The 16,826-nt window shown below is 45.7% G+C and overlaps 1 protein-coding gene across 9 annotated transcripts in view; it reads right to left on the bottom strand.

Moving 5' to 3' along the window:
• LOC111141930 (zinc finger MYND-type containing 8) overlaps window positions 1-16,826 on the bottom strand; it is a 123,968-nt gene that overhangs the window by 56,291 nt on the left and 50,851 nt on the right. For all 9 annotated transcript variants that reach the window (XM_022494796.1, XM_022494800.1, XM_022494797.1 and 6 more), the window contains 7 exons: window positions 16,357-16,470; window positions 13,824-13,916; window positions 12,595-12,682; window positions 9,953-10,008; window positions 8,061-8,138; window positions 6,897-7,012; window positions 981-1,462 (listed from right to left, as the gene is read on the bottom strand). In XM_022494796.1, the coding sequence (XP_022350504.1) occupies window positions 981-1,462; window positions 6,897-7,012; window positions 8,061-8,138; window positions 9,953-10,008; window positions 12,595-12,682; window positions 13,824-13,916; window positions 16,357-16,470 (1,027 nt within the window). The remainder of the gene's footprint in view (window positions 1-980; window positions 1,463-6,896; window positions 7,013-8,060; window positions 8,139-9,952; window positions 10,009-12,594; window positions 12,683-13,823; window positions 13,917-16,356; window positions 16,471-16,826) is intronic.

Genomic DNA, 16,826 nt, shown 5'->3' with positions numbered 1-16,826 from the left:
GGGCGCCTGGGTGGCTCAGTGGGTTAAAGCCTCTGCCTTCGGCTCAGGTCATGATCTCAGGGTCCTGGGATCGAGCCCCAAGTCGGGCTCTCTGCTCAGCAGGGAGCCTGCTCTTCCTCTTCTCTCTGTCTCTCTCTACCTGTGATCTCTAATAAATAAATAAAATCTTTAAAGAAAAAAAAAAAAAGACGACAACAACGACATTAAGTATCTTGCCTGAAGCCGCGTGGGCCATGAGTGGCAGAGCTGGGGTATGAGACCAGCATCCTCATTCTTCACCACTATCTCTGCAGCGAGTATAACTAGGACGACCTTATATTTGAGGAGTGGGCGTGCTCTGGGGAGAGGACATTATTGCTGACCTTACACCCTGCACTAATATTTGAGCGCTACACAGTGGGAAGGTGTAGTCTCTACAGATAATCTTCCAATTAAAATTACATTCTTGAGGGGTGCCTGGGTGGCTCAGTGGGTTAAAGCCTTTGCCTTCGGCTCAGGTCATGATCCCAGGGTCCTGGGATCGAGCCCCACATCAGGCTCTCTGCTCTACAGGGAGCTTGCTTCCTCCTCTCTCTCTGCCTGCCTCTCTACCTACTTATGATCTCTCTGTCAAATAAATAAATAAAATCTTTAAAAAAAAAAAATTACATTCTTGAGAAACAAACTGTTACGGGAAGTTTTGCTGTGATGATCCAGGAGCCACGTGACCCGAATGCTGAGGGATTACTGGCCACCTCTGCCCACTGCTAGGAATGACCTCCATCTGCCCTGGAAGGACCCCTTCTCTCCTTTCCTGATTCCTAACAACAAGAATCCCCCTGGGTTACCTTGTTAAAATTTTAAATACACTCAAATGGAGCAAAATCCCATAGAGCTCCCTCTCGAGCAGGGGCGCTGGCCAGCTGGAACTCAACAGATGTGGCCCCCACGGAAGCCCCATGTCCCAGGGGCCCCCTCCCCATCTCCCACCGCAGGCTGACCTGTGCTCTTGTCCAGGAAGTCCATGGATTCCTCACTGGCACTGAAGTGGCTCGAGGTGGCCTTCTTCTCAGCGTCCTGCTCCACGTCGGAGCCCGTGTGCACAGAAGAGTTTGTACTCATGGGGGAGCGGGGCATATCCGACAGGGAGATCCTGCGGCCCGCACCCCCACTCAGCATGGGCTTGCTCATCAGGATCTTGGGGGACGCCGTCATGTCGAAGTTGAGCTTGACCTTCTCCTGCTTGTCGACCTTGGCGGCTCCGGCACTGGGGTTGCTGGGATCGAGCAGCATTTGGTACTGGCTGTTGGGGGTGTAGGGCGTCCTGAAGGGAGAGTAGTTAAAGACCCCGAACTTCCTGCGGATGTTCTCCACATACACCTCCATCTCTTGCATTGCACTGTTGAAGATGCTTTTCGTCTTTTTCACAGAAAAAGGAATTTCTTTAGACATGAGGTAGCAATTATTTATTGGAACCCAGGCCCTAGGAGTGTAGAAAAGAAAGTAGAGTTAAAGTCAACTTTGGTCTTTTCAGAGATTTCCTCTTTTTTCTTTTTTTCTAAATGCACTGTATCGGGGTATGTGTAAGTATTGGGCACGGGTTACACTGTCGATCTCTACAGCCTATTAGTCGTAACTGAAATTTTATGCCTGATGATTAGTAAACCCCCTTTTCCCGACCTCCACCCCTGGCAAATTACCATTCCATCCTTTGATTCTGTGAATTTGACATATTTTAGGAGATAACCTCCTATAAGTGGAATTCACGCAGTATTTGTCTTCCTGTGACTGGCTTATCGTACTTAACACAATATCCTCCAGGTTCAGCTATGCTGTCCCATCTTTTTTTAAGGCTGAATAGGAACAAAACCCTGATACGTACATGCCATGACTTCTTTATCTATTCATCTGTCAATGGACATTTAGGTTGTTTCCAGAACTATTTTCTCCTTAATGCAAACCAAATTAGCCTGGTATGTTGGCCAAGGTTCTTTTTCTTTCTTTCTTTTTGGGTATTTTGTTTTTGTTTTTGCCAAGATTCTTAAATATGTATATTCTTTAAAAAGGACTTGGTTTCGGGCACCTGGGTGGCTCAGTGGGTTACAGCCTCTACCTTCAGCTCAGGTCATGATCCCAGGGTCCTGGGATCGAGCCCCACATCGGGCTCTCTGCTCAGCAGGGAGCCTGTTTCCCCCTCTCTCTCCGCCTGCTCTCTGCCTGCTTGTGATCTCTCTCTGTCAAATAAATAAATAAAATCTTTAAAAATGACTTGGTTTCAATGGTGAATGTTCTGTCATAAGAACGGAATACCAATACCAAACTTGGTGAAAACACTGAAAGATTCCCAGCTGTAGTCATTTTCATCCATTAAAAAATTAATAAATCCCTTTGGCTTTGGGGGAGTAGAAAGTAAGAAAAAGTCACTGCAGGCACCTGGGGGGCTCGGTTGGTTACGTGCCTGCCTCTTGGTTTTGGCTCAGGTCATGATCTCAGGGTTGTAAGATCATGCCCTGCGTCAGGCCCCATACTGGGCGTGGAGACTGCATTAAGATTCCCTTCCTCTCCCTCTGCCGTTCCCTACCCTGCCATGCGTACTCTCTCTCCAAAAAAAAAAAGGAAGAAGAAGAATTAGAAGAAATGTTTTGGGGCACCTAAGTGGCACAATCCATTGAGCACCTCTCACTCTTGGTTTTGGCTCAGGTCATGATCTCAGAGTCGTGAGAATGAGCCCCATGTTGGGCTCCACACTCAGTGCAGAATCTGCTTGGATTCTCTCTCCCACTCCCTACACCGCATGATCTCGAAGTGTAAAGGAAACAGGCCCTGCATCCAGGACCGCACCTCCTAACACGGAATCAGTCCCAAAGGGCACTGCTCTTTCCTATCTCTGGTAAGGGATTCTGGGGTTCTATGTGGCACCAGAAGGAAATGCTAGAAAACCATAAACCTGAAAGGAGGCACCTGGCTTCAAACGGCAGGTATCTCATGTGGAAAATAACAACAAAAAAAAAAAAACCCAAAACCCACCCTCCACCTCCCATTCCCAGCTGGTTTTGTCTTCCTGTCTCCAGCCCCCACCACCACCCAGGACACTGCAGCACCTTCACGAGAAAAGCTGCTTTTCTGGAATTAGTGGCCGAGCCCCTACAGGCAGGACATAGCAGTGTAACCTACCACTGCTCTGGGCGGACGGGGAGCCCGAACGTGAACAGGACAGACCGTGTGACACTGGATTCCCCAGCCTCGAACCCAAACCTGTATGTAGCTGGGAATCTGGTGCAAATGAGCTTGTTCCGAGGAGGCCTTTTGGATTTCGCAGACCATAAACTCAAGCCGGACACAAAGCAGTGGGGAGCGAAACGGATAATGGGGGAACGGACCAGCGTAACACACGGTCTATGCGAGCACCTCACGGGTGGCTGTGCAGGGATTTCGACCCCTCGCTGCGGAGCCTCCCAGCTTTTTTTTTTAAGATTTTATTTATTTACTTGACAGACGAGCAGGCAGAGAGGCAGGCAGAGAGAGAGGAGGAAGCAGGCTCCCCGCTGAGCAGAGAGCCCGATTCAGGGCTCAATCCCAGGACCCTGAGATCATGACCTGAGCCAAAGGCAGAGGGTTTAACCCACAGGCGCCCCGCCTCCCAGCATTTTAAAGAGAAGCAACAAATACGGACCACTTCTATTATATTCTACCCAAGTCTTAGCAGCTGCCATCTCATTCCTATTTTGAAGAGAAAGCAGCCCAGGAAAAATCAAGTATGTGGTTGCAGTGGAATTCAGAGCACAGGCTGGGGAGGTTTGCCACTCCCGATGATAACTAGATCGTGACACAAACTAAAACCGAACACCCCAAAAATATCTAACTGCTCTCTCAGCGTGCTGGAAATTACCAGCTTCTCCTCCACCCCAGCTCGCTGCCGTCATCCCGCAGAGACCTGAGGACGCACATCTGCAGCCAGAAAGAGCGAGGCAGACAGAGCGGGAGCCAGATGCCCTCTGGGTGAGACAGTGTGGCTGTTCCAACTGGGTGAGCAGGAGTCTGGACTAGACAGGACGGCTCTGAGCAGCAGCCAGGATCCCCCAGCTGCCCCCTGGACAAACGACGCCCCTTCCCTGAACCGGCCTAGGCTCGGTCGTCGGTAGGAGGGAGGATGATCCCCTACGTGGAACGGGGTCGCAGGGAGCAAATGAAATGCACCTCAGCCAATCCCCAGAGCCCCAGGAGCCCACCAGGCAGCCCACCAGGCAGCTGGCCACTGCAACTGTGCTCCCCCCACACCTCCGCCTGGGGCCGGGTTCTCCACTGCCTTCCACAGGGGTCTCTGCCAAGTGATTTCAGGAAAGCATTCCCTTTCCTTAGAGCAGGCCCAGGACAGAGTTAAAGGGAACTTAGATTTGCTTAACAAAAATAAAGCCTCTGGGGGCAATGTCAGGAGAGGCCCCAGAGTCGCACAGCTGAGCTACTCCCTACTCGGGGCCTCCAGTTTTCTTCTCAGTAAAATGAGAATAAAGCGGCTTCTGCAAAAAAGCACTTAGAACAATGCCCTGCTGCAGAGAAGGCACTCGCTTCCTGCCAGCTCCCTCTTCTGAGGCTCCGCAGGCGTTTGATAAACATTTCCTGGATTGCTATATGGGAGAGTGTGTGTGTGTGTGTGTGTGTGTGTGTGTGTGTGTGTGTGTGTGCGCGTGTGTGTACAAAATCAAACCCCCAAAGAGCAAAAATTTTTGAAGGACAAAAAGCACACGATGAGATTCTCCAGAACATGCCTTGATCTGTGTGAGCACCTCCCCGGGCTCGCTCTAGTATTTAATAACTAGAAGACGAACGCGTGGCAGGCTGCGCCATCTCTCGTTCCGCCTGCCTCGCCAATGTGGTGTACACGTGTCCAGGCTTACGTTCTGCTCCACAACCCCAAACATGCTCCCTGACAAAGGGACAGCATCTCCCACCTCCTTAGCCTCCACGCTGTGCTGCTGGGTCTGACCAGCTCTGCTTTAAGAACATCTCCTGGGAGGAAGGACTCTGGAAGCCTCATTCCCAGAACTCCAAGGTTCTGTTACTCCAGTACCTACTGCCCACTGCCGTAAAGTGTCCTTAACCTCTTCCAGGGGCTCCCCTCCCCCAAAAGGAGCCAATAGAGTTCAAAGTTCAGCACATTCCAAGGGAGCATAAGATACCGAGAGGGTTAGGCAAACCTCAGGGACATCAGACTTGGGTTGCTGTCTTTTTTCACAAACATAAGGCGGGGCGGGGGCGGGGGGGGGGGTCCTAGCTTCCATGACAGCTCCTACCCAGAACCAACCTACACCAGCAAGTTCAAGGGAAATGCCTCTGGACGAGGGCTAGCAGAGCTCCTGTCCCCTAAGCCACCTTCAATAGCTGTCTGACAGGCAGGACGAAGAGGTCTATGCAGAATGGGCTAAGCTGACAGCAGAATGAAAGATGCTAAGAGTCTAAGAATATTTGGTGCATGGGGGCAAGCACTGATTTCCCCCACCCACTTATATCCTAAATATATCCACACTGGGTCATATTAGCGAACGAGAATAATCCCGAATCATCAAGATGGTTAACACTTGCCATGCTATAATGAAGCAGCAGGAAGACACGCAACTTGATACTAATTTCTCTTGCTCTTCAAAAAAAAGGCAGACTCTGACCACAGCTTGTGTGATCAGGCCCTGCGCCTTCCCCCATCCATCTCTGACCAGCCTCTCCTCCCTCCCCCTGTCCTATGCTCTTGATTTTCCCAAGCACAGCAGGCTGGCTCTGCCTATCCCTCCACCCAGACCCTCACTAAGCCCCGGCCATTACCTCCTGATCTGAGATCATCTTGCCTGTGTGATTACTTGTGTATTATCTATCTTCCCTACTAGGATGCCATCTTCAGACAGTCGGGGACAGTGCCTGCCCACTCACTCCCACATCCCCAGCGTCCAGCCCATGGCCTGGCCCACAGCAGACACCGAAAGACTTCCAGTAAAGTGGTCAAAAATGAGACAAAGCAAAATACTTCCTATCGAACCCAGGACCATCTCGGCGAATTCCCATCTTGCCTCCAGACAATGGGTTTCTAGCAAAACTCACTCTTTCGTTTTGTATTTGCAAGACAACAAGCAAAACTAAACAGAGTAACAGCTCAGATTCCAGTGTTTGAAATTATACACTGTATTTTCTGTATATTCTGTGGGTATATATAATTTTTAGGGTATGTATTTTAAGTATTCTCACCAACACACTCAAAACACTTTTCAAACTGCTTGGTAGGGCTTCAAAAGGTTTTTGCCTCGTTTAATCACAACACAGCTTGCCAAAAAAAAAAACAGAGATATTAACCACGCCTCATCTGGGTCTACCTGTTGTTCTCAAGCGCGCAGGAGCGGGATCTGCTAGGAGCTAGGACAATTCACTTCTCTGTGAGCAACGGAAAGGGGAGGGTAGACAGGCTAGCAGGGAGGGCTCCCACCTGTGAAAACAGCCACCTCTTGCAATTTCCTATCTTAGCTTCAGAGAAAAGGCAACAGGAGGGAACCACCCAGCACAATGATAAAGAGATTCATTTACTGGCAATCTGGGGAAATACTTCTGATCTCTGAAAGCATTATTTTAAAAAATCAATTTGCACGGCAGTTTAATTGACTCTAGAAAATCCAAAAAAGAACAGCAGCACTTAAAATAGCCATGGTGCCATTTTCATCAACAAAACTACAAAAGCAAGATTCTCTTAAACATACCTGAAAACACGGAAGCCCACACGTTATCAGGCTTAACCCAGCACAGGACTGTACTTTTAACCATAAGATCACTGGCTGACGTCATAACAATAAACAACATAGTAAAACCTGGACCCCTCGCATCCATGACAGTATCAAAGGTTCGGTTCAAGTTACACTTCTGCCGACGGTTTGCACTCCCACCTGTCATGTTGTCCAAAGAAACGAGCATCAACCTGCCCATCTTTATCCCTCAGAGCTTTTGCAGGCCAGAATGGAAACCCCTTCAGTTTTGCCCAGACCAAAGGATGTGGATTGCTCTAGAAAAAGAAAAAAATCCAGAGTTTGTATGTATTTGACAGCAGGACACATATATAAAGCTTGACGCAAGAGGATACAGCAAGGCCACCAACTGAACAAGTCAAGTTCCAGGCAGCGTCTCCCAGGTAGGGTTCCCTAGGAAGGCGTGAGGCCAGGAAGCCCCAGGCAAACCTGGTTCTGGGGGCAAATGACAAACAGAAGGAAGAAGCACAGAGGAGACCAGGCTTGGACCTTGACTGTAATGCTGTTACCTGGGTGGCCATGAGCAAGAGTGACCACCTTCTCCTGCAACAGGGGACAGCAATGCCAGCACCTTCTGTTAGGTTCGGGGATTAAATGCGCATTATATGTGGCAGGTAACAAGGGGCAGAATTAGCTACCCTTGTCCTTCATCGAGGCTGCCCAGGGCATTAACTACGCAGCTGTTGATTTCCAAAGGCAGGAAGAGCCATAAACCATGTTCTACTTTTCCACTTTACTTGCCTAATCTTGCCCCCCAGTAACCTCCACCCCTACCTCCTCCCACCCTCCCACCAGCCCACCCCAAGAACACACTTCTCTCTGTGGAACACCAGTCTGGAAAATACAGATCCATGAGGAAAACTGGGTGATGTTTCTCTCCCCGCTCCCAGCCCAAACCACCAAGTTGGAGAGACCATGCGAGTCAATGTAGAGAGGTATTTCCAAACCTCCCAACACAGACCAGAAAGAACACACTCACCAAACTCTCCTCTGCTATCTGCATTACCATTGGGGCACCCCCTCCCTGATGAGCTCCTCCTTGCTCTCTAGCCTACAGTCGGCCCAGGGTTAATAAACCCAGGAAATCACAACACTCCCTTCGGCACATGAATTTTCAGCACCAGAGGTTTATTCTATCTAGATTACTTTCATTCTGCCGTAACTTTATCACTAAAAAAAAAAAAATCATTTAAAAAAACTTCACCTGAAGTTTCACCAAATAAACCGCCTGGACAAAGTGGCCTTGGGTAGCCATGTAAGGCCTGGGGCTCAGAAAATGAAGTAAGGAAAAGAAGTGCAACTTACACAAGGCTCACAAAACCAGTTGTCTCGTTTTTGGCAAGCAGCTAGGTAACACTCCGGACATACTTCAATTTCGTTCATCTGTAAAGGAAAAATATGTTAGCATGTGTCATCCCAGGGGCCTCACATCTGGAGGCCGTCAAGGAATGCATGCTGGTGTCAGCATTTAAGGTTAAGGTCAGCTAAACCAGGTCCCACAGTGGGGAACACCTTCAACAGGAGTGCAACCACCTCCCACCAACCCCCATGCTTCACCTAGCCCACGCCGCCAACACTACCACCTCCTCTCTCTCCGGACCACGTCCGAATCAGCTTCTACTTTTGTGCCCACTGCAGTCCCCAGCCTAAATGTCAGTAGTACAAAGCTGAAAAACTAACCAGGAAATCTGAACTCCTGATGAGCTTGGTCAATGCCAAGTGTGACCAGGCCTTGGCCCTCCTGAGTTCCCCAACCACCTCCAGCCATGGCTCTGGCCACTGCTCACTGTGCTTGATTCCCACACATCTCCAGCCGCACCATCCAGGGCAGGTGGTGAATACCATACTGCCTTTCTTATCGCCACTTAGACAATATGAAATTCTGTAGTTTGGGGACCGTCCTTCTCCCTCTTGAAAAAGTACATTCCCCTAGGAGCGCCTGGGGGCTAGGTCAGTCATTGAGCATTTGCCTATGGCTCAGGTCATGATCCCAGGGTCCTGGGATCCAGCCCTATTATCGGGCTCCCTGCTAGGCAGGAAGCCTGCTTCTCCCTCTCCCACCCCCCCACCTGTGTTACCTCTCTCGCTGTCTATCTCCCTTTCAAATAAATAATAAAAACTTTAAAAAGAAAAAAAAAGGTACATTCCCCTAAAATAAATACCTAAGTCTGACTTAGAACCAAGGGCCACAGGAGCCCCTTTCTGGGATCGCAATTCAAACTCTACCATTTCCCAGCTCTGTCGTTTTAAGAACAGCTGTTTATCTTGTCGGAGCCTCCATCTCCTTCCCATTTCCTCATGGACAGAACGGGGATACGAGGAATCGCTACCAAACAGATTCTAACAATTACAGGACATAAATGTAAAGCACTTCAAGTGACACAGTCGTCAGCGCATCAGTCAACACTGATCAGAGATCTGTCGGGATCACCGAAGGGTTCTACAGGTGCCAAGGCACAAATTCCTCACACCCCCCTTTGAAGGCAAGACTGCTGTTACCCCCACGTGACAGGTGGAGAAAAGGAAGCCCCAGAAAGTCAGGACACCTGCCCAAGTTCTCACTGCAGCAAAGTGGCAAGGCCCAAGCAGAGGTGGTTCACCACTGCTCTGCGTGTTGCTAACGTTGTCCCATCATCAGACTTGTTTTCCTCTTTATCCCTACATCACAGAAGTGCCAGACGCACAGCAGGTGCTCAATAAATTCTAACTGTAATGTTGTAACTATAACTGACTAACTTAAAGGTGAGTAAATGAGTGCATAAAAGAACAAAAGAATATATGAATGAATGAATGACGGCATATAGTTCCTCCTCTACTCACTCTACTTGTGCGCTATTCCAAAGGTACTGGGTGAATCAGGTCGAGGACAGCCCTGGCTTTGGAGGCCACACAGTGGCAATGAATTGCCAACAGGTAGATTCAAAAATACCAGATAAAGAGTATCTGGGTTCAGTAAATTTGACCTCAGGGCAACCCACTGATTAAAAGCCTAGGCTTGGGGCGCCTGGATGGCTCAGTGTGTTAAAGCCTCTGCCTTCGGCTCAGGTCACGGTCCCAGGACCCTGGGATGGAGCCCCGCATTGGGCTCTCTGCTCAGCGGGGAGCCTGCTTCCCCCTCTCTCTCTCTGCCTGCCTCCTGGCTGTCAAATAAATAAATAAAATCTTCTTTAAAAAACTGGACGGTGAGAAACACATACCTCATGCTCACAGATTTTGATGACTACTTTTGCTATCTGTGTCAATTTGTGATTTCCTAAGGGGATAAGAAAATATGATTAATTCAAATGGAAACAAGAGTATTAACACCCAACCATGGGATTACACTTCCACTAACAAACCACCTTTCAACTTACTTTCCCCCAGGATTAAGCTTCGAAGGCTAAAAACCAGAAGATTCTGGCTCCTGATATTGGTTCAAATTATGTGACTTCTCCCCCCAAACACTGACCTATCTTAGGGGCCTCCAAGTCATCTCTGAAACCGGGCTCACAGGTTAATATTTGGAAAATGCTTTCACATTTCAAAGGCCCCAATTAGTGGAAAGGAGCCTCATTCACCCATTGTTCCAGACTCCATCCCATGAAGGGTAACAGGAGAAGGAAAATAATTGAGTAGCTCTGCTGTGCCACGTGCTTCGAAATACATGTTCTTATTAACTCCTCAAGAACACATGCTAAGAAGCAGGTTAAGAATGTTCCCATTTCATTAATGATTAAGCCAAAGCTCAAGTGTTGTTGCTTACCCAAGACTACTTAGCTAATGAGTTGAAAATCTGGCCCCAGAGCTAACTCAGGATAGCCAAGACAAGGAAGATAAGACAGCCAAAACGCCATGCTTTCCACATACTGTTAATTTCTTGGCAAAAAAATTTTACACACAAACATACACACACCCATCCCTAGATTTCCGGCTTGATTTGAAAACTCAGAAGATCTATAATTCTGTATCCAAAAACCACTGGGGTGTCCAGGGGTGAGCCCTTCAGACCAGGTAGCAGTCCATGCCCCTAGTTCTTCAGTCTCCAGTTCTCCCCTCCGCCAATGGCCATCCTGGCTCATGCTGCTGTTTTTCTGCCACCTAATCTCATTCACTTGTTTATGTGACCTTACCAGCCTTTTTATATATTTAATACTGCTTACATGAATTCTAAACCATGTGCCTCTTTTTCCCCTCCCCACACCGCAAGCCCCACTACTAAGCTAATAATACAGACCCTGTGCTTTGAGCAGATTTTCCTTACACATCAGAAACCTCTTCCCTTACACATCAGAAAACAATCAACACTAGGACCATACAGGAAGAAGACAGGGCTGTGCTCTTCAAGATCTTACAACCAAAAAACTTAACATCCTGTTAAGGAACTCAAACAAATTAAATTACCACCATCCAGGAAGTGTGATAAATGCTACCATGGGCAAGTACAGGTACTGTGAGATCTCCTAACAAGAGCACCGAGTATGGTCTCAGTCCATAAGGGATGGCTCCTCAGAGGACTGACAGGCTGACACTGAAGGATAAGAAAAAGTCATCAAGGGAGAGCGTTCTAACAGGGAATAAGAGGAACAGAATGGAAAAGGACACTGAACGAGCTACCTGACCAGAAGATACACAGAGAGGACTATGGGAGAAGGTAGGGCAATATAAAAGGTGCCTTGAGAAAAGGTTTTAACGGGAATCCTCATCCATTCTGTCCAGAAGGCTCAACCCACAAAAACACAACTGACGCAATTTTATCCAGAATACAAAGAACTTCTAAAATGCAATAATAAGAACACAAAAGATCTGAATACTTATTTTACCAAAAGAGATATACAAATGATTCATAAGCACATGAAAAGATACACAATACCATGAATCCTAAGGGACCAGCAAATGAACACTACGTGACCTAACAGCTCACGCTTCCAAGGATGGCTAAAATAAACAGACAACAGCAAGTGCAGACAAGGATGTAGAGCAACTAAGACTCTCCTATGCATGGCCAGAAGAGTATAAAATAGTACAACCACTCTGCGCCAAGTTTGCCAAAATATCTTGTAAATTTAAATAGAAACCTATTCAATGAGCCAGCACTGCCACTCCTAAGGATTTACCCATCAGAAATGAAAATGTATGTCCACACACAGACCTGCACAAGAATGTTCACAGTGGCTTTATTCCCAACAGCCCAAAACTGGAAAATAACCCCAATGCTCCTTCAAAATCCACAAACGGAATAGCTAAATAAATTGTATGTTGATACAGTGAAAAACCATTCACGGTAATAAAAAAAAATAAAACAATGGATACACACAACAACATGCATGAATCCCAAAAAAAAAATTACATGGCATGCAATTAGCCCAAAGAATGCACTACGACTCCATTTATATGAAATTCTAGAGGATGTAAAACTACTTACAGGGACATAAAAAACCAAGGAGGGTGAGTTTACTGGTAAAGAACAAGTGGGACTAGAATAGAGTGATGGAAATATTCTAGATTTTATCTGAGGCTGTAGTTATATTTGAGGTGGTTACACGTCTGTCAAATTCAGAGAATGTTCTCTCCAAATCTATGCATTTTATTCTAGGTAATTATTCCTCCATTAAAACAAAGATTCTAAAAAAGTCAGCAATTATCCTATAGCCACAAACCACTATGGAAACCAGCTCATCCCTTAAAATGCACAGAGTCACCATACCCTATTCGCACATATCAGTGATCTATACACAAATATTCTCAGCTTTTGGCCCTGGCGCATGAAAAAAAGGACACGATTTTTTTAGGAAGAGTGGGAGACCAAGCAACACACACCGCATGAACACTGTCTTTCTTAGCAGCGACCTAAGCCACCCACCTCCATTGTAAATGATGCAGTTGTGCAAAATCCATTTCGCATCAGCCAGGAAAGCCTCTGTGCATCCATACATTTTCTTTTTAGCGTTCTGGGGAGAGAAGCCAAGGAGCATAACAACCCTTCAGTCTGTACAAGCCTCAGCCACTTAACACCTGCGTCCCCACATCATTTTCTTAGCATCATTTGCCAAATTAATTAATGCTTTTACCCATTTCCCAAGATGCTATTATATTTGAGATCTAGAACTCCATAAAAATGAAGTCACTGAATTCATCGCTAACCTGAATTGTTTCCTCTTACAGCAGCTGTCATGTATCAAGCAACCTCTTTCAAGAAACCGGGATATTTTAATAACTGACATGGTTTTTATTCATTGTAACAGCCTCACAGAAGCCTTGTGACTAAGAACGCAATGACACACTTACTATCATCACCACGTTACAGACAAGGATATTGAAGTGTGGGAATGCCAAGGAACTTGTGCAAAGTTCCAAAGCTATTAATTTGTGAAGCTAGGATTCCAACCCTTCCTTTTTTGAATGCCTTCTTTTCTTGAAAACCATGAGGGTGTGTGAAATTTTTCAAAGCAGGTTTCATTCAGCATTTGGGGGCCAGCAAAAAAGACAATATAAGGTGTTCTCCTCATCCGTGCTTTTCATTACCCGTGTGTTTCATGCCAAAAATTTGAAAATTAGCACCAGGGTGATATGCACAATCTAATGTGTTCCAAGTGTAATTTTCAGGATGGAATTGTAGCCTGAACTTTTAAAAGCACCTTCAGGCATTAAAGACATATCCATTAACAGTAGAGTAAGTTCTAGGAAGCCACATCTTTATCAGCAATCTGAAGGTTTCCCAAACACTTAATTTTCTCTTTTCTCCTTCCTGCTGCCCTCATTAGCACCTCTGAGAGAAAGAAAAGAGGACGTAAAGCTCAAATCAATCAAATCACTGATTCGTAGAAGTGTGACTTTTTTAGGTCAATTTTCAGACAACCAGCAGCAGAAGTAATATTTGGAGCTAATCAGTGGAATTCAACACTCCATTACAATCCTTGGAAGAATGTTACAGAAGTTAAGGGATCAAGAGTTCTTCCATCCAAATCAAAAGGGTACGGAGGAAAGGCAGAGAAACATCTAACTTGAGACTGGGCCCAAGAAGTGAGGGAGGGTCTTTAGTCATCTCGGTAACTGTGGCTACAATGGTGAGGTTCTCTGATGGAGGCCAACCTTTTCCAATGTACAAAGGTCCATAGGATGGAAGATGTATTCCGCATAGTCAGGATGCTGTTCCAAGGGAACAGGCTTCTGGAATGCATCTGTCTATAAAAGAAAAGATGGACACACACACACACACACACACACACACACACACACACACAAACCCATCATTACTGTAGAAAACAAAGCATTAATAGTAACAAAGTACTTCCAAAATGGAGACAACTTTTCAGACAATACAATTCTAGTGGTTTCCACAAAGAAGGACCTTGGGGAGTACTAAGCTGGTTCAGCTTCTAGTTCTGCCTGGTTATCAATAATCATGGGGGGGGGGTCCTACTTTGTTATTTGTATCATTTTCAAAATATATCCAAGTAACAGTTCCAGTTCTGTTCTATGAAGATCAACAAGAACAACACACCATCAGCTACTTAGACCTGAACTCTGAATAAGGCTTATCCATATCCTGCAAACACCCATAACCAAAACAAATGGACAGTAAAACGTGGCCATACCCAGAGATAACACACTTAATGAAGTTCCCCCTAAGTGCCAACAGATATTTTACACTTGGGGGGGGAAATTCAGACAAGTGAGATTTTTGCTCCTCCTTCGAGAAGCCAATTACCTTCAACACAGAGACCATGTCAAAATTTTTCACTTTGCACCATGCTTGCATGAATCAGCTCAAAGTGCAAGGCCCAGTTTGTTGATGGATGGTTTTTACTCATCAATATTTAAAAATCTGCAAGATTTGTAGTTGGGGCACCTGGCTGGCTCATTAGGTAGAGCGTGCGACTCTCGATCTCACACTGGGTATAGAGATTACTTAAGAATAAATCTCAAAATCAATCAATAAATCAATCACTATCTAAAATATTTAATTAAACACCAAATGAGGGCGCCTGGGTGACTCAGTGGGTTAAAGCCTCTGCCTTCGGCTCAGGTCATGATCTCAGGGTCCTGGGATCAAGCCCCATATGGGGCTCTCTGCTCAGCGGGGAGCCTGCTTCCCTTCCCCTCTCTCTGCCTGCCTCTCTGCCTACTTGTCATCTCTGTCTGTCAAATAAATGAATAAAATCTTTATTAAAAAAAAAAAAAAAAAAACAAATGACAGCCAAGCAAGGCATCTGAAAGGGCTACCACTTGTTGTCACTGGAGCCCTCTTCTACACAGAAGGACAGTGTGTGGCCACTGCAAAGATGCTTCGATATCATCGGCAACTTTCTGCCCCGATTGATTTTCTATCAAACAATTTATGTGAGAAATTAAGGCCTTCTTCGATTTTTCTCTTTGGTTTTTAAGTCTACAGTGTTGACAACCCTACATGAATCTGGTTTTTTTGTGCAACAGTCTCAGCAGAAATAATTTAGCCTATGGAAAAGCAGGAAGTAATTCCTTGTCACTCAATATGAAAAAAAAAAAAAAAACTGCAGTTAAAAAAAAAAGTTGTTTTTCTTTCCAAACTCAGGCTATCCATGCTTCTGCTTCCATTGACGGAGATTTTGTTACAGAGACAAATAGATTCCTGATTTAGCAACACCCAATTGGCATGCTCTGAATTTTTTTCATGGTATCAAATTTCAGAATATAATCTCTAAACAAAAACTTGTGGTTTTTGTTTTTTGGTTTTGTATTTTTTAAGAAATTAAGCCAGTGTCTACTCGATACCCTGGAGGTTCTACAGGGCTGCATATTTCCTTGACATAGAAAGCAGACTCTGGAGAGTTTAACAAAGGGTCACCACTAGCTCATATGGTACCTCTGTGCGAATTGGAAAGGGAAAACCCTACCCTTAAAGTTTCTCTAGACTGGTCTGCACAAAGAATGTCACAACATGTTGATTATATGGCCACACCATATTCTTTTTAAGAATGAGGCATTTTACTGTCACCCTCCTAGAAAAGGTCACCAAAAAAAACTAAAACCACCATGACTATGATGTGCCCGGGACTCTGGGGCGGGTAACCACTAGGAACCAGGGCGTGCAAGCTAAACGTGGCAGCCTTACTTTCTCATCTGGATTTCCTTTAAGAGGCGAAGGCTGTCCATCAAATCCTATTTCAAAAATTGAAGGAATGAACCGAATCTCACCCTTTATGGGAGTCTCACTGGTTGAACTGCACTTGGAGGTTCCATCACCACACTTTGATTACCAACAAAACGGGCTGTACTCCACGGTCTCATTGAAATGGAATTTACTAACTCCCGGGGGAAGCAGCACAGGCGCTCCTTAAAATTCTGGGTATGAGGTTTCACTTCACAACCAATCAGAATTTTAAATCCCCACCAACTTTCTACTGCATGTCATTCCCCAATTAAACTCGTCGGGAACATACAGTGCTCGCTACAGAGAATTCACTGAACGTAATTGTACTTTATATTTAATTTTTAGGTATTTGAGCCAGGCACATAAAAAGACCCAAAGAGTGTGCACAGGTGTCTGGAAAGCAAAGACTACTCAGAACAAAAATGTTAACAGAGAAGAACAAAAGTCACTATTTTCCATTTACACTTATACCAAGAGGAACTTTCTTCTTACCCCTGGCTGTTTCATTTTCTGAATGGCAAACTTGAGCAGGTAGGATAACTGTTCGATGGTGAGCATGGTCATGGCTTTACTCTGAGTCTCGATGCATTCTGCTACTGTAATCTTCTACAAGTCAAAATCACACAAATTTCAGTTAGAAAAAAGTTACTATCCCTGTACAAAGTTCCCTTTCCTCCTACTTTTCAAACCAGCTCATAATAAAAAGTCTTTCCCATCCAAACGAGACTAGTTGTTTCGCTTGAGAGAGACTCCAATCCAACTGACCATACTTTGGGTCAGTGGATAAAAATGAAGAGACACAGTAATCCACAGATGATGACCTTATTTGGAAGTGTTTTTCGCTCACAAAGCTGACATAACCTGAGAAAGAAGGAGGTGAGCAGGGACCTGAAAAATCGTCATGATTACAGCTGTGGGTTTCAAGAATGGGATGTGAAAGGAAAGACTACTAATGGTTTTAG

Source organism: Enhydra lutris, unplaced genomic scaffold (assembly GCF_002288905.1).
Source record: "Enhydra lutris kenyoni isolate GAN:26980312 unplaced genomic scaffold, ASM228890v2 scaffoldscaffold6, whole genome shotgun sequence".
Classification (NCBI taxonomy): domain Eukaryota; kingdom Metazoa; phylum Chordata; class Mammalia; order Carnivora; family Mustelidae; genus Enhydra; species Enhydra lutris.
The sequence above is the reverse complement of the archived record's forward strand: the minus strand, read 5'-3'. Positions and strand labels throughout refer to the sequence as shown.